At 41.3% G+C, this 23,596-nt stretch overlaps 2 protein-coding genes across 5 annotated transcripts; both read left to right on the forward strand.

The window, feature by feature from the left end:
- Positions 1-1,515: 1,515 nt before the first annotated feature.
- On the forward strand, positions 1,516-5,910 carry LOC136425295 (neurocalcin-delta-like). Its single transcript, XM_066414136.1, has 6 exons — positions 1,516-1,636; positions 3,014-3,175; positions 3,796-3,897; positions 4,393-4,468; positions 4,844-4,911; positions 5,443-5,910. Exons 2-6 carry the CDS (start codon positions 3,053-3,055, stop codon positions 5,467-5,469), a joined length of 396 nt encoding a protein of 131 aa, XP_066270233.1. The 5' UTR covers positions 1,516-1,636; positions 3,014-3,052; the 3' UTR covers positions 5,470-5,910.
- Positions 5,911-12,102: 6,192 nt separating this feature from the next.
- LOC136425408 (cytoplasmic polyadenylation element-binding protein 1-like) lies at positions 12,103-23,547 on the forward strand. Of its 4 annotated transcripts, none has more exons than XM_066414271.1 (14): positions 12,103-12,415; positions 14,164-14,338; positions 14,600-14,686; positions 15,024-15,197; positions 15,575-15,841; positions 16,245-16,384; positions 16,933-17,155; positions 17,419-17,532; positions 17,971-18,060; positions 19,101-19,231; positions 19,857-20,055; positions 20,458-20,552; positions 21,015-21,196; positions 21,559-23,547. In XM_066414271.1, exons 1-14 carry the CDS (start codon positions 12,212-12,214, stop codon positions 21,575-21,577), a joined length of 2,100 nt encoding a protein of 699 aa, XP_066270368.1. In that variant the 5' UTR covers positions 12,103-12,211; the 3' UTR covers positions 21,578-23,547. The 4 variants fall into 4 exon arrangements, with proteins under 4 accessions (XP_066270368.1, XP_066270369.1, XP_066270370.1 ...); XM_066414272.1 differs by having other exon boundaries at positions 16,248-16,384; XM_066414273.1 differs by having other exon boundaries at positions 16,251-16,384.
- Positions 23,548-23,596: the final 49 nt, after the last annotated feature.

The following is a 23,596-nucleotide window of genomic DNA, read 5'->3' on the forward strand; positions in this document are numbered from 1 at the left end:
CCCTCCCTCTGTCTCTCCCTCTGTCTCTCCCTCAATCTCTCTGTCTCTCACTCAATCTCTCTCCGTGTATCACTCTAAGACAAGTTGCATCTGCGTACTTGAGCGTTAGGTTGTTTACCTTCCATGTCGTTCGGTGTCGCCATGGACTGTCGCTGTGCAACTCTAGATCTCTCAGCCTGTGATATGAAAAGGTACAGCATGTATCATACCCCAACCTAATAAATTTATATTGTACATCGTACATCGTCTCTATACAGGTACAGATTATTCATCATATGCTTGCTCACTTTCAGTGAACTATGCACACCGACAATACATACAATCGTTGCTCAAAACTCTTCAATTTTGTATCGATGGGTCAATGACAGGTGACTCAATGATTCGAAATGTGAATGGAAAATGACAAAGTGAAATTTGAAATTAAAAAAAAACTTACGTTGAGTTTCCTCAGCTTCGCTATGAACTGGGCATACAGGGCGTTAGGTGGCCGGGCCTGGGCAACTGAAACATACAGAAAGTAGCACGTTATCACTGCAATACCGGGCCCGGGGTATTCAAGTACTTCTTTGTTTGTTTGTTTGTTTGTTTGTAATGCATGCCCGGTAAGCCTCATGGCGCAACACATCAGGTTTGTACTGAACAGTAAAAGCTGCATATCCAGACAGATTTATTTGATCCACTCATACCTTGATGGACCCCTGCTCTTTTAATAAGTGTGGTTGGTTCTTTTACGTGCTCGAGGTGTGGATCCCTCAAACACAGGACCTTCACAGGACCGTCCTATCCGAGTGACGTCCTTAACGGAAGTTCTTAAGCAACTGAATGAATAGTCTGGATGACCGGTTTAGCCAGTTTGTAAGAGTTTTAGATATGACACGTCGCGACAGTCAGACTGCAAACCAGCGACTCTGTGTCTTTTGGCAAGCGCTTATCGGAGGGGGTACGTCTACAGGTGTTAACACCTTTCTGTGACATTTGAGTGGATTTTAAGTGGTGTTATGTTCGAAAGAAACTCCTTGATAATCGCCACCGTTTACTTCCAGCAAGGAGGTATAAAGAAAACGTCCTTGCTTCCAGTTGTTAACTTGTTTTGACTGTGACAGACATAGTATGCGACAAATTTACCAATTTTGTATTTATTTCCCGCAAAGGCCTTTGAAATACGGAAACTCGAATGAAAACTAACCACACAATACAAGTTTATTCTTCAGATCTGCTGTCATTTGTATCTTACAAGAGGGTCAAATCTATTCTGTTGAGCCCATCGGCTGACCTTCGATTTGATAGAATCAGTCTTCGAATCAGTGGAGCATTTCAGGTTCCACCCAATCATATAGGTCAGCCGATGATAAGATAGCCTCGGTTCCAGACTTGATGACTTGGCTCTTTTGGGCTTATCTTGTACTTTCTTTCTGATTGTATAACAGTTTAGATTGTGCACTGATTCTAATAGTCGTTGGGGCTAATGCTTGGTAGAATCAGACCTACTAAACAATCAGAAAACAGCTCACGATAAGACAAAAGAGGCCCACTCCAATGCCTGCTAAGGAGGCTATTGAAAGAGATCCTGGGCGGTCCCAACAGTGACACCTTGCCAGTCTACTCTCGTCGTCCGCAGAGTAGGTCCGTGTTTGAGGTAGGTTTGTCTCCATTTGAAATTCTTTCAGAAACATTGTGCGGGAATCCCGGGCTTTCTTCACCCCACTGTATGTCCAGTCTGAAGACGCATTGTTTGTCAGAAAATGTTAGTATTTTTCTTGAGCCTGAGTCTATTTGGATCATATCGCTGACCATGGGCGGGCCTAGTCTCTGTCAGACAATCCGCGTCGGCTATAGAGAGAACATTTGCCGGGGGACTTTGGCCATGGAGGATAACATTCCCATCTCCATAGCCGACTCCATTCATACAGTTGACTCTATTTGGCCAATTTCTACTTTTTCCCAGCGACCCGTGGAGACTGGTAAAGTCTAGGGCGGGTCCTGTTGTAGCATAAAACACAACTTGATGGCGCAGCAAAGTTCGGCTTGAGTACTGAGTAAGAATCTTGCAGACGTGACAAGCCCTTGGGAAAACATTGCCGTACTGTTATTGTACGTTTCTTGTCCGGACAACGCAGTCCCTTACGTTCTTCAACCCAAACATTCTATTGTGTACCAAAACATGACCTCACGCGCACCAAACTTAGGAATAAAGATTCAAAACTTTCTCTGGACGTCAAGAAGTGGTGATAGGAGAAATAGATTTAGACACTCTTTTGCTACTTCAAAATGTAAAAATATTGCCCAGACGCGGTCTAAAGGTCGGGGTCATGACGTCACAAAAACCAGCCGGACAACATATGGCTATTTGAGAAGGTCGATACTACCTCACCTGACATATAACGTCATGACAATTATGGCCATTACGTATGGCCTTTTACCTCCTGTCACAAAATTTGCACAGCCGGTTTACTGATGCGTGTACTAGTACATGTATCCCACTTGATTGCGCCAAATTGCGAAAGGAATTCGCAAAGTGGCACAAGCCGGTGCAATTTTTATTGCCTGAAATTGAAAAAGTGAGATTAAAAAAAGGCAATTGAAAAAAAGGGCGCAAGTGGGCGCAAGCTAGCGCAGTACTGCAAATCTCTTTTTGATGAATTTCAATCATTGTACATTGGATATTAATTCAGTGGCAGCACTGCGATATCCAATAAAACTATCTTGCAAGCGAAAATCGATGAAATTTCTCAAAGTCGCCACATTAATTCAGTGCAGTCAAGTGAGATATCCTCTAGTGTGCTATATATAGCTAGTACTAGATAGCCGGTACGTCAACCATTCAATCAGTGATTGTGTTCATCATACATTGTCTGAACATTTTTCTCAGTCTGTCTCTGGGTGGCACCCACTGCCTTCGAGTGGCGATGCATCCTTTGGCAACTTAGTCATGTTGAATGTTACTTTCAATAATAAGATAAAACACATTTCTGTCACTATGGGTTATTACTGACACTATTCTATGTACAACCAGATTCTGAAGCAGTCGGAAATAGCGAAAAGGGATTACAAGATGCCGCCAAAAGCAAAACGAGCTGCGAAGAAAAAGGCAGCCCAAGAAGCTACAGCAAAAAGGGTCAAGAAGATGGCGAAGGGGAAGATACAACAGGCCCTGATGACTCTATTGGCGGAAGAGGTAGGTTTGATGTAATCTCCAAGCAGATCTCCACGGTGCTAAAGTCGTACAAGCTAGCCAGAGAAGCTCCATTCAGCCAGAGAAGTTGTCAGGCACCGTCGGATTGCAAAAAAAAAAAAAAACATTCTGCCAGTTGGATACGGTCTTTGCAACCGTTGGGTTTGCTTGGATACTAGGTTTGATGCTCCTGTTAACAAACAGTAATTTAAACATTTTTCATTCAGAAATCTACGTAACTAACGCCCTAAACCTATGTCTGTATCGGTATAGCCGACATACATGTAACTGCACTCGGGCGTAACACACCACCTTGGATATAATGAACCGTTTTTTTGTTGTTTTTTTTACTTCGCTTTTTGACAGACGATGACGACGTGGCACTGCACTCAAGTTTTTCATAACCATTTTTACACCTAGGTGGAGTAAGGAAAGTAAAGTGGCTTTGCCAAAGGCACAACACCGGTGGCGTCAGGAGGATTCGAACACGGGACCGCTGGGTTCTGGGCCGAACAGCCCGCCGTTACGCCACGCGACCCCACAAATGAACCGTTGATTAACTGTTTGTTTATTTGTTTGCTTGTTTATATGTTTGTTTCAATTGTTTCTTTCTTTGTCACCAGGAGGAAATGAAGAAGGCTGTCAACCAAGCCTTTAAGAAGCTGGACACCGATGGTAGCGGCTTCTTAGAGAAGGATGAATTTTACGAGGCGCTGAACGACATCGTGAGTTACGTTTAAGTCACGGTCACTTCTAGCTTGACTAAATCGCGCTCCTAGCGGCCGGCCCAACGGTTACCGCCAGCCAGCGAGAGATTGTGAAGACACTGGCTGGGTCACTTCGTTTTGTTGTAGAATGTTTAGCAACGCTATGACAGAGCATGCCGGCAACTACTAATCTCCAAGCAGATCTTACGGTGGCAAAGACCGTATCCAACTGTCAAGAGGCGTTTTCATAGCCACTGATGATCTGCCTGCACTCAAACAGGGAGGAGCTACATGTGTGGAAACTCCTTTTGCCAGTTGGATACGGTCTTTGCCACCGTTAGATCTGCTTGGAGATTAGGATCTACGGGAACCTTTTCCGATACAAAACGGCAAGATCTTGTACGATCACATCCAATACTGTCCAAAACTAATGCCCTCATTTAACGTACAGTCGTGCAACTGTATCTATCTATCGTATCTTACTCATACTAATGATCAGTTTTTGTTTTGCAGCTGGGTGCGGCTGAAGACGAGAAGGGGATCGGGAAAAAGGCGTTCGACAATTTTTTCGAGAAGTTGGACGAGGACGGTACGTAAAGACTAGTTTTTGTACACTCTTTTGTATACATGTATACTCTTTCTGAGTTTTATAGATCGTCGTTTGTACCTGTTTCAGTATCGAATTTTTCTCTTTCCCCTTTATACGGAAATTTCGTCCTCGTACAGAAGTAACTACTCAATGGGGACGTAAAGCCGGTGGACCGGTGTATGGGGGTGCGGGTTATACCTGTACATAAAAAGACCCCCGCACTTATCGAGAAGAGTAGGTGTGTGCTTGGCTGAAAAGGCGAATCCACACTGCTCTGTCGCTAGTTGGCGAAGAAGCGCTACACATGTACATCAGTTGGGGATGATTGATTTATCTTTTACTAATATTTAGTTGTTTTCTGTTCTCACTATGTAGAGGACGGAAAGATATCCAAGGAAGAGTTCACTAAGAAGGCCAAAAGAATCTTCAAGAAGATGCATGAGGTAAGATGGTTCATTCCTAATTGAGAAAAAGTTAGGCCCCCTGATAACTCCTCAGGTTTTCATCTGTGAGCAATTTGATAAACGCATCATTTCATACAAGACCCGCCGCTTGTAATGAATCAAGCAACGACCCTGGCGCACCGGCCTGCGACCCGTCCTTCTCGCTGCATTAGAGCTGGCCAGCTTCCCGGCAGCCAATCACGTGGCCGCTTACGGTCAAGAGGCGACGTGATTGGTTGGTAGCTTTCCCTTCAACAACAGGGGGCTGGTAATCTGATTGGTTGACGGCTGGTCAGCTCCGAAGCGGGATCGCAACGGATTGCAGGCCAGTCGTTGTCTTGCACGTTCATGTACATGTTCAAGCGTTTTAGTTAGTTAGCTACTTTATTAGTTAGTTGGTTATTTGCTTTTTCGTTTTGTTCTCTTGGTTTCATAGTTGCTTTGATGCTATACATAGCAATGTACAAGTTGACCGTGAACTTCAAAACAATGTAACTGACGTTACATTTGTCCTTATTTCTTATTCCACAGGAACCGGATGCCGCCGGCGATGATTAGTGTCCGACTACGTCCACTCCGTGACATTGCCCCCGTTTATACGGAAGATTTTAGGTAGAATTATGTCCTAACTAGACTAAATGTCACGGAGAGTAGAGCATCATGTTGTCATCCTCTCATGCCAGGCTCGCAGCTTGTTTATATCAAACAACGACCCTGGCGTACCGGCCTGCGTTCCGTCCTTGACAGCCGTCACCAGCCAATCACGTCACCGCTTACAGTCAAGAGGGGACGTGATTGGCTGATATTTTTTCCTCCAACAACAGGAAGGGGAGTATGTGATTGGCTGGCCAGCGCTAGCGTAGCGAGAAGGAAGGATCGCAGGCCGGTATACCAAGGTCGTTTCTTGATATTCACGGCGGGTCTGCCATGCTGAGATGAACGTTGACTGCTTGAAATAGAATAAAAAAGTGCCAAGAGTTCCTGGCAAACTCTAGCATATATCTGACTTCGGATCGTTTCTTTGTGCAAGTCTCCCATATGGTATATGTCTATCCTGACTAAAATCGCGCTCCTAGATGCCTGTCCTACTAACCATCCCTGGAAAGGGGAGCCTTCAGTAGTCTCTTTGGCGGATGGACTTACGGCAGTTAGGCTCCCGTATTATATAGCCTGGGTGCCATCCTATTTCTACCGTGGCTCCTACACACTCGCTACCCTAAAAAAGGGGGTAGCGAATGTAGGAGCCCCCGGTAGAAATAGGATGGCACCCAGGCTAGTTTTATAAGGTTTTCGCGGTAAGCTCTTCCCCGCGAACTTAAAACCGACATTTTTCGCCCTTCTACCTCCTAGTCTTCTATTGTCACAGACTTAAAACCACCGTGAACACTCCATTTTTCCCCAACCGCGAAATTAAAACTCCGCGAACACAAATGTATTTCCAGTAGACAATTAAAAAAACAGCATATGATGATTAAAAAAAAGCCCAACCCAAAAGACCTGCTATGGATGATGAAAAATTGTCCAACACAGGCTAATTGTAATGCTTTCCTTACCTCCCAAAATCAAAGGAATTGATGGATCGAATTGCGTTATAATTAGACGCAACGATTGGAATATTGATTTTGTAAGGAGTTTGTCTTGGAAGCAATTAATCGCTAATTAGTCATCATCGTTACGCAATGGACAGCATCAAGCAGTTACTGTAGTTTAATCTATTTTTGCGGTAGAAGGAAAAAATTAGGCTTTCGAATTCACGGTGTGTGAAATTTGCGATTACATCGGAAACGCATATTCGCGGTGTCAGCAATATGCTGTGGAGAGGTCACCGTGAAAATTGCGAAAATAAAACGACCGCGAACATCTCAAGCTTGCAAGATTAACAGTAAGTAATCTCCAAGTAGATGTATGGATCAGGCTAGGCGTATTTTTGCGGCATAAAGTACATATTTGGCAATCTTTCTAGTAGTAGGAGGCAAAGGGTTTAAAAGGTGCACTACTAGAAAGATGTACCAAGGACATTGGATGTACTAAATGTTGCAAAAACACGTGTAAAACATTGAGACTGAGCTGGATCCTTACATCTGCTTGGAGACTCGTAAGTAAGCATTAAAACTGACGGCCTCTTGGGATTTGGTCGAAAATTGAAGAAGGCACAACGATACGCTCCGTTTATTGACATCATCTGTATAGTATATGCTTCAACAAACAGGCTAATTGCAAGATCATATGAGTGGTATTTTTAACTAAACACAAAATTGAAAAATAGATTGATCGCAATTGTTTTCAAATATGTGAGGTATAACACATGAGCAGAATCTTTAATTTACAAAATGCGGATGCTATCATTTCTCTTGTATGATAGGTTGTAGTTTTCGGCTGCATAAATTTATTCATATTGCACAGCTTCAACAAACTTCACATGAACTTTGTGTTGCACATCGCGCGCTTTCAATTACAATGTAAAGTAAAGCAGTCAACCTCAACTGAGGTGAAGCATGATGCTTTTTCGAGTAGCTATGAGTGTAATTCGGGATTGCTACGGCTCACTTTCTCAGCCAAGCACACCGGGTCATCTTCTCGATAAGTCTGTTGGGTTCTTTTACGTGCAGAGGTTTGACACATGAGGTCTACACCTGAAGCTCCCTCATACCCTGGGTCGCCGGATTTTCTTCCTCATCCGAAATAACACATCGCTTTATACCGTTCAATATCTTGGTTTTACCAAAGATTACTGGTACAATTCCCAATAGGAAATCACATGTTTGGGCACATTAACAGATAATTTCAGTTCCCTCGCCTGTGATCATGATTAGTCATCATCGTTATGCAACGGGCAGCCACATGTTTGGTCACTTTACAGATATGTAATTTCCGTTCCCTCGTAGGTGATTAGAACAATTACTCAATCGACCAGTTGTCGGTAATGGATATATGGCCGTTCTACTCTCAGAATTGAGAGAGGACGATAACCACGCCTAGCATCAAATCCATCCTAATCTAACCCGATTGAATCGTGCTTATAGCGGCCCTGCCGACATCGCGGTTGGCCCTGTTACATTGGACAATGGAGTTTGGTTACACAGACTACGTTATAAGGGCTTAAATTCAGCTTTGATGCGAAAAAAACGGGGTCCAATTTTTCAACTTGGCATAGTCCGTATATCGAGTGGAAAGCGTGTAAAACTACTTTCAAACGCACTCTAAACGCACTTAGAACAAGGACAAGCTCATTTGAACTTTTGTTTGACTATTGGTGAACAAACCGTTTTCATAATCTATCCAGTAGTTGCTTGAGTAACTGTTGCCTTGTGTAACCCCTGCAAAATTCTAGTGGCAATGGGTACTGGGTAGGACAGCCACGGAGAGGAAATGGGGTTGGTTACCAGGCTAGCCGCGAGCAGATTATGTAGCCTCTACCACAGGGCGCTGGAAAAATAGTAGAAATTCGCAAAATGGACAGATAACATACCAGATGAGTTAGCTGGCCAGTGAGTGCAGTGTGCAAACTGTGAACAATATATAACTTGTGACTACTTTAGTCTTACTACTGACACTAAATTATAACTTATTTGGTTCGACTTCTTTTTCCAAGACAGTGCAAGATGAATGATCTCAACGCGTGGGCTCAGTGACCTTCGACTGCCGAAAATGTCATACACTGATACAGAGCCCGCAGACTTGTCGGCCGATCGTTTTTCGAGCTATGCATTTGACAGGGGCTTTGAAGTGTAACCGTCACACCTTCTCGCTACATAAATCGGTTGAAAGAAAGACAGACGCCCCCGCCGAATAGAAAATTTGAATCATCCATTTTACCTGACAACCATTACAGCACTTGATAACTAATTACTGCATCATTGACCTACATGTGCTTCGATCCAAAACTCGGATGATACATCAATAAACAACCCAGGGAATTTCTTTTTCTTAAAGAATATTTCTTCCAATTCCATAGCTGTAGACTACAGAGTACCAGCCGAGACAGTTCATTTTTAAAGCGGCCTTTGTACAAATTCCCCCACAGGAATAAGTAGATAGTTTTATTAGGTTGGTGAATCAATGTATACTGGGTTCTTAATGACACAATCAAATGAATTTATCTGCCGGCCGTTTTGTAATTTGGTAACCTTTCAGCCATCATCCCCAGGGTTCAAAGTAAAGAACTTTATAAGTGCTACTTGAAGAAGTAGTACAGTTCTTTAAGTCCCGAGGAATGTAGCTGAAAGGTTACCACAACGTTGGGAGATATGGCCCTTTAGTTGTGTAGCGAGAAACCCAGTATATATTCCCAGATGCAGCTTGAACTATATGCGCCAGATGCACTCATAAAGAACTTATACATTTTTATGTGTTTCTCATACTCAACGAGTACATCTGGCGTATACAGTTGTTTATTCATATGATATATTGTAACTTTATTAACGTCGTAATTATACTTTTGTAAACGTCTGCATCTTTGACGAATACAGTTGAATCAACATGAAGAGATTTTTGTATCTAGAGCACTTGGTAATTTATCACTTTGAAATTGCGGATAATACATCACAATTAACTGCATTTATATTGAAAATAAAGGCGAAATTGCTTATAATGTAGTGTAATGGGCTATAAATACAAAATGATAGTTTCCTGCTCGTAATATATAATTCAAGACACAACCTTTCCATCATCTTAACGGTATGTTTGTTCAAGGAAATGCTTTTGAAAGCAACCGTCAAGATTTTCGAAATATTCTACCCTGCAATCAATTCATTAAATAATTTTGTTCGGTCATTTTTCGTAAAGGTAAGAATATACATTAGATTCTACGACAAAATTAAAATGTATTTTTCTGGCACAGTATCTTTTTTGCAGCGATTGGAAAAAAAACATCGCAGTACCCACTAGCCACGCTTTTCTAACAAGTGTTTGACAAAAAATATAAAAGATATGAATATACATTTACTCACCAAGCAAGCAGGCTGCCAACACCAGTGCAGTCAAAGCAATGCTTCGGGAACCCATGTTTATGAAATACTGCAGGCGTCACTTTCCACAAGCAAGAGATAGTCGTTCCACAAGCTTCGGGAAGAATAAATCCGCTTGCGTACGCCGGGTATATATGATGACTCGGGATTGTCCATGATTTACCGTTCTCACACCTGATTGGTCCACGAAGAGTTCATGTGGCCACGAAGGGAACTCGCCAACACTCCCGAATGATACTGGCGATAGATTTTTTTTCACTCAATTAATCGATTGAGAAACTCCCCTTTGACGACTGTTCGTAGTCAATATGTGGTATTGTACTGGACTCGATCAGATAGAAAGGCTCATAGTATATTTACATCGCTACACAATGCGGGGTATTTGCCAATTAAGCATGTTATTGCTTATTTTCGGCTGTAATGGAGAATCGGGTCTATATTAATGAGATATATAATGGTTCAGAGGACTTTATGAATAGTGAACGGATGAAAGAAAAGCTTAGGGGCAATACGTAGGATATGATCTGCTGTTCAAAGAATTAAGGGCAATACAGCTATTGGATCACCAAGTGATGGCACAGTTTGCTGAACTGAATTGACTGGTAATCAAAATGTAAACAGATTAAAACCACAGGATTCGGACTCGGTCACACCAAGACAAACCAAAAACAATACCTCTGTTTCCACGGTGGTAACAATAGCAACAACAAATACGTCAACAAAACCTTTAATTTCGAGTTCTTATTTTTACATCAGGAAATGCAGCACAATAACAAACAACGCTATTGTAGAACAATCTAATTAAGAGTACAAGATGAGTAATAATGATATATTTTCCTGAAACGGGGTTATGGTGAAGTTCAAGGTCCCAAAGGTGGTAAGTAAATGAATGTAGTTTTCTCTTGATAATTAGATACATCTGTTGTCTTAATGAACCTATTCATGCTTTAATACCTGACAATATAATGCAAAACTGCTATAAGTTTTGGGGTAGAAGCATAGTAGAATTGAAGTTCTACCTACACGTAAACTTATTTTAACCTCCTTGGAAATGCATAACGATTTCTCTTCGTATTCGTATTTTGACTAGCCTGAATCACGCCAGACCCCCAATCTCTAAAATATGTATTGTTTACACAATAGATATTGCAGATATTGGGGGTTTGGCATCCAAGTTATAATTTGCCAGAAACGAATAGCTATAATCTCCAAGCAGATGTTGTGGGTGGAAGATTGTATTTTGTTTTGACTGCCTGGCTTCTCTAAAAGCCGTCTTTGAGTTTAGGCTAAGTATCATAGAAACCTGTCCGAACCAGGAATCATCGATCTCTCACCCCAACATTTGCTTGTAAATCATATCATCACAATTAATTTCGGAATTCCCACTGCCTGTAGACAAGGATAAAACCTCCTTGCTGTAGACTTGCAAATCAGCGCCCCCCCCCCCCCCCCCCCAAGTAAAAACGACCGCTCCTGGAAGGCCTGCAAAGGAGGCTAGCATTACTCTCCAAGCAGATGTTGTGACCTTTTTATTATATGCCCCATTTTCTGTTGGAGGAGAGAGCCCACAGAAAAGGGGCATATGAGAAAAGGGGTCACAATCTTCTCAACCGAACCTCTGCTTGGAGAGTTGCTAATATAGACCACACACGCCATTTCATCACGCCCACCGATCACACCCCTAGTGTTATCCGGAAATAACACTTTCTCCCAGACACCGGGAAGTCTTTTGTTTTCACACCCAACTACCAGGCCACGTGGGGTTTTCGCGCCATTTCGTCCATACCCATATGCAAATAACTGTTGACAACCTGTTTAAAACGTCACAATCCGGACAAAATGCCGTTACGACCAGAAAAAAAAAACAACGAATGCTTGCTCGCATACTTCAAAAGCATAAAACCCAAGCTGAGCTTCTGTACCATAATTGAATGTGCTATATGGCTTGTCATTTTTGGCCTTTTAATTCTAGTGAAAAGATAATATAATTTTCCAAGAATTGGACTGTTCCATCTTCATTGAAAGGGGTATCTGATATGGTACTAGATAGTTATTACGTCAAAAAACATATAGAGAAAATTTCTGAAGAATGATACAGTTAAGTCTATTTATTTTAGTCTATCGTTGGCTTTATATTGTAGAATTATCAGTATATAAACGGCTATAAGTTATTTAAAAATTATCAAATTCCCTTTGAACAATACTAAGTTCCAGAAGTTCGGTGTCGCATCAGAGCAGCACATGCGAAGTTGAACAAGTCTGTGATGATTTCTGCAGAAAGTTTGTCCTCCATTCATGTGGTAATTTTCGGTAAATTCTAACAGGTGGAGAGGATGAAGCACTATGCTGGGGATTATAAAACGCGCTCACAGAGCCCGAAGTGCTCCTGCTGCAAGGAATCCCGAGTTCTAAGCTCGTCCCGAAATCTTCAAGGGAGACATCCTCGGCACTCTACGGCAGAAGGCACCGTGGCCACCGACGGCAGTGTCCGCCGACCCCCGCCGGGGTTCTCAAGGAAGCCCATGCCTGTGGCACAGGTCTGTCCCACGTCTTCAAGACATATTAGTATTCCATTCCTGCAGGAAATGTTTCTTATCATTATTGGCCTGGCTGAGCCGGTCGTTAATTCAAGAAGAAAAATTAAACTGCCGTCTTTAGTGTGTCCCCCCCTCCCCCCCTTCAGTTGTATTTTGAACTGCGCAACATTTCTAGACATTATTTTTCTTTCGCATTTTCTGGTCTTTCCATCGTTATTTTTGACTTTTAATGTCTCAGTCATCTTAAGCCTGGTTCATAAATATAATGAAAGAGAAAATTTCTGCAAAAATTGTTATGTAATTTCGCTTTGTCTTTGATTTTTTTAAGGGGGGGGGTGAATGTCTGGCTCGTTGAAAATTTGAATCTGTTTGTCTTTGTTTATCTTACATACTTTTTGTTTGGGTTTCTCACTTTAGCGTCCTTAGCACAGCTCAATTAGTTTGAAGAGTGGTGTTTTGTGTTAACAAAGAACTTGAAAACTGTTTACTGTTACAATAGTTTGTTTAGCGGTCAATATAAAGGGAAAGTCGATAAAGGTCAAATTAACAGATTCCTACTCGTCTCCGAAATTTTCTGATTTTGAAAAATTGCTCAATCCAGTGTTTTTTGAATGAATTTGTTGGACAAGTTTGTTTGACAAAAAAAGAGGTACATGTGATTATTTTCATCCCAAACTTTTGGCAAAATCTCATTTTCTAAACATTTTCTTACCCGAAAAAAAGAGCCGCCGTTCGATGTTGTTGCAAAACAGTCCGAAGTCGTCTGATTAGAATTTTCAAACTTTCTGCATTCAAGTACAATAAATATAAATTTCCCACTACCTTTATCAATTTTTTCCTATCTTCAGCGACTAGTAAGACTGAAAATCCGTTGAAATAAGAAGGAATCGTCGCAAAATTGTGACAATTTTTGTTTATTCGGTCTGGAAAGTGTCTAGGTTTTTGTGCCCCCCTCCCATTTTAAATCTTCTTTGAAGTTTTCCGTCCGAAAACAAAACAAAGGGCTTATTTAAAACTCACATTGCCTTATCGTTTCTCTCAGAAGGTTCAGTTTATCGGAAAGCCCAATAATTGGCACCGTTGACCCGTGAAATCTTGAAATAATCTCGATTTTACGGCTAATTTTTTCTGATATGGGGGAGTGAGATCTGATTCTGAAGACTGAACTGCCCACTGATGTTTCCCTCCTGTTTTCAGGAATTCTTTTTCCTCTTCAAAAATTGCGACAAAAAAAAGAGGGACTTGTTTAGCATCAACAAATAATTGGAACTTTTAGCTGCTTTTCTTTCTTTTTTTCCAAATTGTAAATTTCATTATCAAGTGAAGAAACATACACATTTGTGATATTGCTAGAGTTTTCTAAAGCATGAACATCATAGAAAAATGTGTTAAAAGTCTGTTCATGCAAAATGCTTAAAACATTGATGGTAAAATCTTCCAGAACTAGTTTATTATAACAAATTCATTTATTTTTGCAGGGACTTTATTTCAGTGTAGAATTGTTTGAAGTTTGTGGGTGAAACAATTCTGTAGTCCAGTACATAGTGATACATTGAAAACACATATTTGTGGTGTCATGAATTTACGGTGGAAATATCACCACAGAAATCTAGAAAATAAAACAGAAAAACCTATTTTGCCCTCCCTTTATGTGTGATCGATTCAAATAAACAAACATTTCAAGATTCAGATAAGTCATTTTGCTTCTAGGATAAGTTTCTAAAAATACTGTATGTTCTATTCCACAGTCAACTCCGCTTCACTCCGATCACCACGGTGGTTCGGAGGGCCCGTTTAGCATGCTCAGTCGTGGAAACGGGGGAGACAACTCCGACATCCTCCAGCGCATCAATGCGATTCTGGACAACACGCTCGACCTCCATGGAACTAGCGCCAGTCCTGGGAAACTGGGGACATCTTCCGGTAAGAGCTACGACATTTTGTGCGATTTGCTTTTTAGACATTGGCTAGTACTAAATTGATGGATGGATGAATAAAAGGATGGGGGACGGAGGGATGGATAGACAGACTGAGGGATGGATGTATGGATGAATAAATGAATGTAAAGATGGATGAAAGGATGGATAGATTGATGGATGGAGGGAAAGATTGAATAAGGACAGGATGAGAAAAAGTAGTTTATTGAAAAATCTAATTTTTTTGTTTCATATTTTGTTTGCAAAGCTCCTGACATGCCGACCTCCACTGCCACTAACCCAGTACTGACTGATGCCATGGCCAGTCTCTCACTCAGCGATGTGTCTAATAACTGTAAGTCTTATCATATGTTTTAAGTGTCTGTAAAACCGTTTGGTCATTATACAATAGTCATTGTGTTTTTCTGAATTACCAGGAATGGAAATTTTTTGCTTCTGTTTTGGTACAAGTGTACATGTATTGTATATACTGTACTGACCAGTGGAAGATTAGCTCTTTAGTGAGAAGAGCTGGTTCAAGATCACTTTCTTTTGTTTTTTTCTTTCTTGTTGATTTATGTAGTTTAACTTTGAAATCAAAAATTCAGATTCCTGTTTGTTTCTATTCTTTGTCATCAACATTTCATTTTTAACTTTGAGAAACACCTTTTTCGGGATCCAATTTTTTTCAGTGGAGTTCCAACCCTTTGGGGGAATGGCGGTTGCCTTGCCTCCTACCCAGGATGCTTTGCAGGTTCCGTCGTCCGTCATGACTCCCATGTCGATCATCGATCGCCTGGTTGCGAGCATGCCCTGTAACCCCACCATCGGTAAGCAGGCTCCTCACCATGACAGTTATGCTAGAGGTGAGGCTACTAATTATAAACATCGGGTTCTTTTGAAATAAGTTCTTGCAAACCTTTCCTGACTCTTTTTTTTTAAGAGCGAAGCTGATTACTGTAAATGCAAATGTGTCAAATGTGAAATGACACTGCAAAAGATTTACAGTATGTTGTACTATTGGCATTGTGTTTTGGCAGCTACATTCTTTGCTGTAGAAGCAAAAGTTAGTGATAAGGATTTGGACACTTAAGAAATTTGACATATTATCTAAGCATGCAATAGTTCTAAGAGTTGCCAAGCTGTGAGACTGACTTTAGAATCAATGTGTGCATATGTCTTCCATGAAAGTTTTTTGTACATTGCCTTTATGGGTGAATATACCAAGTTTCTTTGTCTGCAGGACTTGACTTCGTCAACTCGTCCGGACCAGACCCCCTGCAGAGCCAGCAGGCCTCCTACTTCACCACAGCCTACGACCGGCGTCGGACCTACCGCCAGACCCAGGAACGCGACTCGTTCCCGCCGCCGTACGGACTGGGTCACGGGGACCGCGGCAGTTACGTGGACCCCAGGATGGAGCAGAACTTGTACCACGCCCCGTTGGACAGAAGCTCGTCGTACGCATACAGCAGTCAGATGGACAGGGGCAGCTACGAACCTGCGTTTGGTAAGGCTGTCTTTCTAGTAGCATGCGTAGTCCATTGGTTAGCGACCCTGCCTCTGGACCAAGGTCAGGAGTTCGAATCCCGGCTGTTGTCACTCACTCAACATGTATACTACTAGAAAAGGTTGCAGTCCTTAAGACAGGACATTAAGTCGTGCTCCACTGTAATTGAAAGTTATGTTTGCCTTTCCAAAATACATGACTAATCTAGCCAGGACTGCCACGAATCAAACCCATAACATCTCAATCCTGTGTCCACCAGCGTAATCACATTATTATTTACAAAAGTCACTTGTCGTTTTTTGGTCAAATCATCATTTGTCAAATAGTTAAAAGCTTTTATCTGTGTTGAGTGAAATCATTATTTTTGGCTTTACAATTAAAGCATTGCTCATCTTCACTATAGGAGGAGGAGGAGGAGGCTTCAACCACATGTATGATCGTCATGGCAACTCGCGCTCTCCGAGTCCCAGCGACTCCGACACTAGCGGCGTCAGCAGCAGTACCGGGTCGATGTCGCCCGAGGACACGCTGTCCTCACTCGTGGTTAGTTGTCACGGCAACCATTAGCTACTTTTTAAGCTGTAGTGTGATTGGTCAATTTGATAGATGCCATTTGTAAGCTGTATTGTGACTGGTTGATTGGATGGGATTTGGAGTTCATGTCTCTAGTGGTAACAAGATGTTTTATGTTTCTCCACCTATTTGGGAAAAGGAAATATTCTGTTCTTTGATAACGTTATCAAAATACTTCTTAGCTTACATGTAGGTAGGAAGTTCAAAGCCAACAAATAAGTCTTTCTTGAAAATAAACAAATTTATACGCCAAAAATAGTTACTCAAGCAACTGGATAAAATTTGAAAATTATCACACCTTACAATAACTGTAGTCCAGAAAACGGCAGGCCCACACCAGAGAAGAAATTGATTTCTAGTATATGGAAGACTGGAACTGTCCTAACAGTCCCTTTTCAAAATTTGATCCAGTTGCTTAAGTAACTATTTTTGGCATATCTTACTACCTGGATGTCTAACCTTCATGAACGTAAACAAATATATATTTTCACTGATATTTTGATTTTTTTTCACCACAGGGAGGTCTGAGCCTTGATCCTAACTCCCGTAGTCCTATGCGGCGTCATTATGACTCGCACGTTAGTTTCTACGGCAACCAGATGCCCCCCAACGACCTTGACAGCCCGGTCGGCATGCCCTCGGGTGCCAGTCTGCTGTCCGACCGACGCTGGGCTGGCGCAAACTGGTTCAACGACCCCTTCAGAATCGAGCGGGATGCCAGGATGTATCGCAACGCTGCTGGTAAGAAAATACCATCCTAATTTTGGTACTTGCTGAAGTTCCAACATTGGTGTTTGCTGTTTTTATGTAGCTATGCATAGTAGGTTGTCACAGCAACCATTGGCTACTTTTGTAAGCTGTAGTTTGATTGGTCAATGTGATAGGGCACTTTTGTAAGCTGTACTGTGATTTTTCAACTTGATAGATGGATTCTAAGAATGCTTGTCAGTTCTTGCTAGAGACTTGCTGAAGTTCCAACATTGGTGTTTGCCATTTGTTTGTAGCCATGTGTGAGCCCACCTGTACCTGGAGCGGACAGCTGCCGATGCGCCAGCACAAGTGCCCCATCTACTCACCTAAGGTCTTCTTAGGAGGAGTTCCCTGGGACATCACTGAAGGTGGGTCACTCTTACCGGGATGATCACAAAGTGGTGTCGGTATGGCGCAACGGTTAGAGTGTTGGGCTCAGAACCAATTGGTCCCGGGTTTAATACTCACCATGCCCCGACGTTGTGCCCTTGGGAAAGCAAAAAAAGCTTACCAGTAATAGGAAGAAGGCTTTTATAGATGTGGAGATGAAACTATGGTTATAGAATCAGAATGTGACAAGTCAAAGTGAGTCCTTTTATTGTTGTTGTTGATTTGTTGGGAAAATTCTGTTGTTGGAATGCCTTTCAGTACCTTGGACATTGCTATTGTCCAAAAAGAAATAGGCCCCAATTTTGTAGTGAAATCGGTAAGCTTTGCTTATAGGGAGGAATGCTTCTACCAAATATTCATCGTGCCAGTTCTTAGCAACTATGACAATGTCAGTCATGATGTTTCTTTCCTCCCAGTTGGTCTCCAAGCTGCCTTTAAACCATTTGGACCAATCAAGGTTGAGTGGCCAGGAAAGGACAGCAAGCACCCTCGCTACCCGCCAAAAGGTGAAGATCAAAAAATCATTCCACCCTTTCAGTTTTTTCAGGGTTTAAGACACTTTTGTTGATGAAAAATATACTTTTGGGAGCAAAGCAAATATCAAAATATCTTGCATAATTATTGTTATTATGTAATCAGGATGAGTAAGCACACTTCTCAAAGTGCTAACTACTTTAGCGAGATGTGGTTTATGATTCTGAATAGGTAATTCATCAAAGTAATAACCTTTAATTCAATTATTGTGGCAGGAATTTAGAGCTGAAAGTATGATCTTGGATGGTTTGATGTTTGATAACTTTCTCTCTCTCTCTCTCTCTCTCTCTATCCAATTTTACGTCTTTTATTCCCTATTCATATGGGGGTTGGACGTCCTTACACATGGATGGGGGAGCCCCAGAACTCCTCATCAAGTGCAAGTCTTTTTTGTAGCAAGAGTTTTTACAGCTGGATGCCCTTCCTAACGCCAACCCAAACCCTATTTGTGGGCTTAGGACATGGGAAATATGTGTTAAGTGCCTTTCCCAAGGGCACAAGTTTAGAAGGGTGTATATTTTTATCTGTGCCTCGAGTGCTTGCTGAATCTAGCTTGAGTGTATTTGTCATATCACTTCAAGTTGAAACTGCGACTAGTTGTAATGTCCAACCCTGAGTCCTATTGTGGCCCTTGCCTCTCCAAAGCAGGTTATGTGTACATGCTGTTCTGAGTTGTTGTCCAACCCTGAGTCCTATTGTGGCCCTTGCCCCTCCAAAGCAGGTTACGTGTACGTGCTGTTCTGAGTTGTAATGTCCAACCCTGAGTCCTATCCTGGCCCTTGCCTCTCCCAGCAGGTTACGTGTACGTGCTGTTTCGAGTTGTTGTCCAACCCTGAGTCCTATCGTGGCCCTTGCCTCTCCAAGGCAGGTTGCGTGTACGTGCTGTTCTGAGTTGTTGTCCAACCCTGAGTCCTATCGTGGCCCTTGCCTCCCCCAGCAGGTTACGTGTACGTGCTGTTCTGAGTTGTAATGTCCAAACCTGAGTCCTATTGTGGCCCTTGCCTCTCCAAAGCAGGTTACGTGTACGTGCTGTTCGAGTCCGACAAGGCGGTGAAGGCTCTGCTCCAGGCCTGCACCCACGACTTCAGCCACGGCGGCGAGTATTTCTACAAGATCTCCTCACGACGCATGCGCTGCAAAGAGGTCAGGGGTCATAGCGTAGATCTTGTTGTTTTCAAATTTTAAACATTTACGATTGAAACAATACGGGTTACATCGGTGTTAGATGTTGTTCAACCTTTCGACAATTAGTGGTTCGACCAATGACCACCAAATTAATAATAACTTTATTGCAAGTTCATGCCCGAAGGCTAATTGCAGACAAACATGGAAATACATGGGAATCAAAAATAGTTATCTAGACTACTATCAAAGTTCTAAGTTAACTAAGGTTGACTATGGTTGGGTTTGACTTCTTTTTTGAAGGCAGTGGAAAATGAAGAGACCCACGTTTTTTATCGTAAGTGGGTTTGTTGATTTTAGTAGTGATATGGATTTTTGTAAGCTGTTCAAATGGTAAAAGCTAGGAGAATTAACGGAAGCTGTAAATTGCACTTTTTTGTCTTAATTTTTGCATTTTTATGTTTTCACAAAAGTGGAATCGCTCTATACTGCAATATCTTAGATTTTTTTATAAAAGTTGATAGAAACACTTAATGTCCAACTACCGGTACCTTTTTGAACGCTTAAGTCTTATTCGTTCACAGTTTGTACTCTATCTAATGTGTGTTTCTAAATATATGACTGTTTTTCACTCCTCAACAAACAGGTACAGATTATACCGTGGGTGACCTCCGACAGTAACTATGTGCGCTGTCCGTCCCAGCGCCTGGACCCTGGGAAGACAGTGTTCGTTGGGGCGCTACACGGGATGCTGAATGCAGAGGGGCTCGCCAACATCATGAACGACTTGTTTGGTGGAGTGGTGTATGCTGGGATTGATACAGACAAGCACAAGTACCCAATTGGTAAAGGACTTTAGTTTACTGTAAATTAGTTTATTTTTGCATTAGTGGTACATGTAAGTGGTATTAGTGGAAAGGAGGTTGGTACAATACTGCAGCACAGAAACACAGTATTCTAGGAATAAAACACTGGCAAAACTCGAACCAACTCCATTTCCTGCAACCTTCTGCAGACCTTTCTGGCTCCTTTGATCCACCTTTCTGTTAATGCTGCTGATGTGCCTTGTGTTCAAATGCCAATTGCAAAACTGTGAACACACACCACTACAAACAAACAAACAAACAAATACACCAGCTGATTGCAATAAATCCATTTCAATGGAATTAAAAGGAATATGAATACTGTAGCCACCAAAAGTTTGAAGTCTACTGTCATACTGAGATCTAACTTTTTTCGTTTTCCAGGGTCTGGTCGCGTGACGTTTGGAAACCACAAGAGCTACATGAAGGCTGTCCAGGCCGCTTTCATCGAGATCAAGACTCCAAAGTTCACCAAGAAGGTCAGGCTTCCTCTACCTGTAGGGTGGACCTTGTACAATGCTCTATGTAGGGTTGAAACAATGCCAAAAAAAGATTGCAAAATGTGGGCAAATGCACATAGCACAATACATGGTGCTGAAATGCCTTCCATTGTTTTTTTTAGTTTTGTAGGGCACTGTTTCACACAATTATTAGTGAAGTTTTGTGTTCAAGTTGCCCCTACTTTGATTTTGAACACATATATATCTATGTATGTATATATTCAATATAAAATCAGTTCAGATTGCTGTATTCATCAGTATATATATATATATTCCTGTTGAATTCATGTCCACGAACCATTGAAAAGTGCTTGTAGAAAATGTACCCACAGATCGTAGAAAATTGTATTGAAGTCCACCGAGAAGACTGAAAGCCAAGGGATGGATTGGTTGATTGATTGACTGACAGATAAATTGATTTATTGATTGATTGCCCCACAGGTTCAGGTGGACCCTTACCTGGAGGACTCCCTGTGCAACACCTGTAACTCCCAGCCGGGACCGTTCTTCTGCCGCGAGATGTCATGTTTCCGCTACTACTGCCGCTCCTGCTGGCAGTGGCACCACTCGCTGGACACGCTGCGCCACCACCGCCCGCTCATGCGCAACAACAAGTCTCGCAGGTTGGTCAAAGGTCAACACAACCTTGGTGTGAGACCACAGCAGCCAGTTTGGGAAATTTTCCTATTCACTGAACTGTATTTTTTCTTTTTTTATTCTACATTTCATCGTAGTTATCTTTTGGAAGACCATAGCAGCCATTTTCTGTGGAAACTTTAATTCTTTGATCCATGATTTGTTTCTTTGCTTTTTTTCTTTTAGAAGAGTATGTCTACAATGTTTCCAACTTACTTGTAAATTATAGCAAATGCAGGTATTTCAGAAAGTTTCAGTTTTGAGAAATCAACATTATAGATTTCTTTGTTAGGAAAGAAAAGTTGAAGGTTTTTGAGTGAAGCTGAAGGAAATGTTATTCTCCTCACAGCCGTGACAACGATGACTGACTAAACAGCATGTAACAGTTGAGGGGCATTTGGAAGAGGCCACTTGATTGGTCAGTCCGAGAAGATCTCTGGCAGCTGATTGGAGCCTGTTGCTTACCGGGATGTGAGCTGCTAATTTGTCGTCGGCAGATTCGTCCCAGCACCCACTACAGTTTCAAGATCAGGGGAATCAAGGATGAAGCTAGCAGCTCGTTTGCTGCATGATTCTTTGTTGCAGTGCCTTATATTGAAGATCAACCTATGATTATTTATTGAGCAGGCAGAGCCTGGAAAGATCATATATGATTTATTTAAGATGATTTTATATCTGCCAAAGATGATGATGATGATTATACTTTTGAAAGTAGTGGGTGCTAATGCTTTGATAGTGCCTCTGTGAATATTTGACAAGTGAAATGTAGTAGCATTGTGAACTTTTATCTTTAGAAAGAAGTACTTTCAGTAGGACACAGCAACTGATATAGAACTGTTTGGAAAAAAAAGCAGAGTTGTTGTACATTTAAGTTGTTATATTTGTGTACCTAAAATGATGATTTGTGTAGCTAAAAGTGGAAATGAGATGACGTGAGATTCTCTTTACATTTGATATATTCAGTTTATCTTTTTTTTTGCAACCAGTATCCTACTGAAAAATACTTGAGAAAACAAAGTTTTATACATTTGCTGTTGAAAGATTTGCGATGGTGCTTCTACCTTTAAAAGTTAACAGTTCAACTTTGATGTTGTTCAAACTGCTACAGTTTTGCAATGGAACGTTTTGGAAACTAAAAAATGGGATGTTAAAGGAAAACCACCCATCGAATGTTTTTATGTTGCACTTCATAACAATAGCTTGGCAGAACCGTTCTAATAATAACAAGCTTTGAACTTTGATGTTACTGAAACAGAAGTGCATTTCTTACAGTTGAAGGCTGAACATTTTAAAAACTTTTCATTGAAATCCATTTTGCAATCTCACCGCCAACATACCTTTTAGACACCGTGGTCACATATTGTTTTTAAATAGGGGAAACGAGATCAACGTCAAAACAAATACAAATAATGATGGAGTGATTCGTGGATAATAATTCAGACTTTTCAGTCACATTTTATCTAAACTCAGTTTACATCAAAAAGGGTTTATCATTTCTTAAGAGCCAAAGTTGACCAAAACACTGCTTAAAAAGAAATGAGCATTTTAAACTGGATTTACCGTAACACCTCTTATTTACTTACTGCAATAATTCCAATTTTTTGTGATATTTAAGTAAGATGTTAATGATATTGTTTTTGTATATATTTGAATTGTTGTTGGTAAGGCCTATTTCTAAGTTTTGGATAATTTTGATGTTTTTGACTTGTGATGTGCGGACGGATTATCTTGGATTTGGAACGGCTTTGGATATGGCTTACGACTTGACGTGTCTTCGGACCGCTTTGCATGAATGTTACGTATGAATGGGAACTTTTTGAAACTTCAAGTATTATCATGAAACTGACACAAATTTTGCTTAGATTCGTTCAATTTAGTGGAAACGTAGAAGAGACAAGAAGTAGTTTTAGAAAACAGAAAGACATTTTAAGGTTGACTTTAAGTATTCGAGACGAGTTTGAGGAAAGGCCAAGGTTTTTGAATGAGGATGGGTTGGAGATCTTAAGAGAATTGACACGATGTCAGAGCAGAGGGTGTTTAAGATGGCTGTGTTCTTGTTTTTTGCCGTTAGCGAAAGGCGTGACAGTTTTTGTTACATGACAGGCCTTGTTTAGTTCCAGTTGATTAACCAGAGATCTCTGCTTTGGCAGTTTTTACCATTAAGAGGAGAATTTAAGTAAGTTCTGTTAAAGTAGACGAGTGTTGAAGACATGAGATATGTAACGGTGGATAGAAAAATGACAAACTGCGTTTCCATGCCACTTTATACTGTTTGCTAGGTGCACTGTATGAATGTTCAAAAAGCATTGAAAAATAAAAAAAGTTGTTCAGCATTAAATGAGTTTCTTTCTGCTTGTTTCTTCACGTTCTCTTTACGAGTCCTCAAA

The sequence above is a fragment of the Branchiostoma lanceolatum genome, chromosome 19 (assembly GCF_035083965.1).
Source record: "Branchiostoma lanceolatum isolate klBraLanc5 chromosome 19, klBraLanc5.hap2, whole genome shotgun sequence".
Taxonomy (NCBI): Eukaryota; Metazoa; Chordata; class Leptocardii; order Amphioxiformes; family Branchiostomatidae; genus Branchiostoma; species Branchiostoma lanceolatum.

Excerpts from the sequence above, each read along its gene's own strand:
- LOC136425295 (XM_066414136.1), top strand. The coding sequence starts at position 3,053 with ATGCCGCCAAAAGCAAAACGAGCTGCGAAGAAAAAGGCAGCCCAAGAA. Across the intron at positions 4,469-4,843 it reads CGAGAAGTTGGACGAGGACG|AGGACGGAAAGATATCCAAG; the intron begins GTACGTAAAGAC and ends CTCACTATGTAG. Across the intron at positions 4,912-5,442 it reads TCTTCAAGAAGATGCATGAG|GAACCGGATGCCGCCGGCGA; the intron begins GTAAGATGGTTC and ends CTTATTCCACAG.
- LOC136425408 (XM_066414271.1), top strand. The coding sequence starts at position 12,212 with ATGAAGCACTATGCTGGGGATTATAAAACGCGCTCACAGAGCCCGAAG. Across the intron at positions 17,533-17,970 it reads TCCCTGGGACATCACTGAAG|TTGGTCTCCAAGCTGCCTTT; the intron begins GTGGGTCACTCT and ends CTTTCCTCCCAG. Across the intron at positions 20,056-20,457 it reads CAAGCACAAGTACCCAATTG|GGTCTGGTCGCGTGACGTTT; the intron begins GTAAAGGACTTT and ends TTCGTTTTCCAG.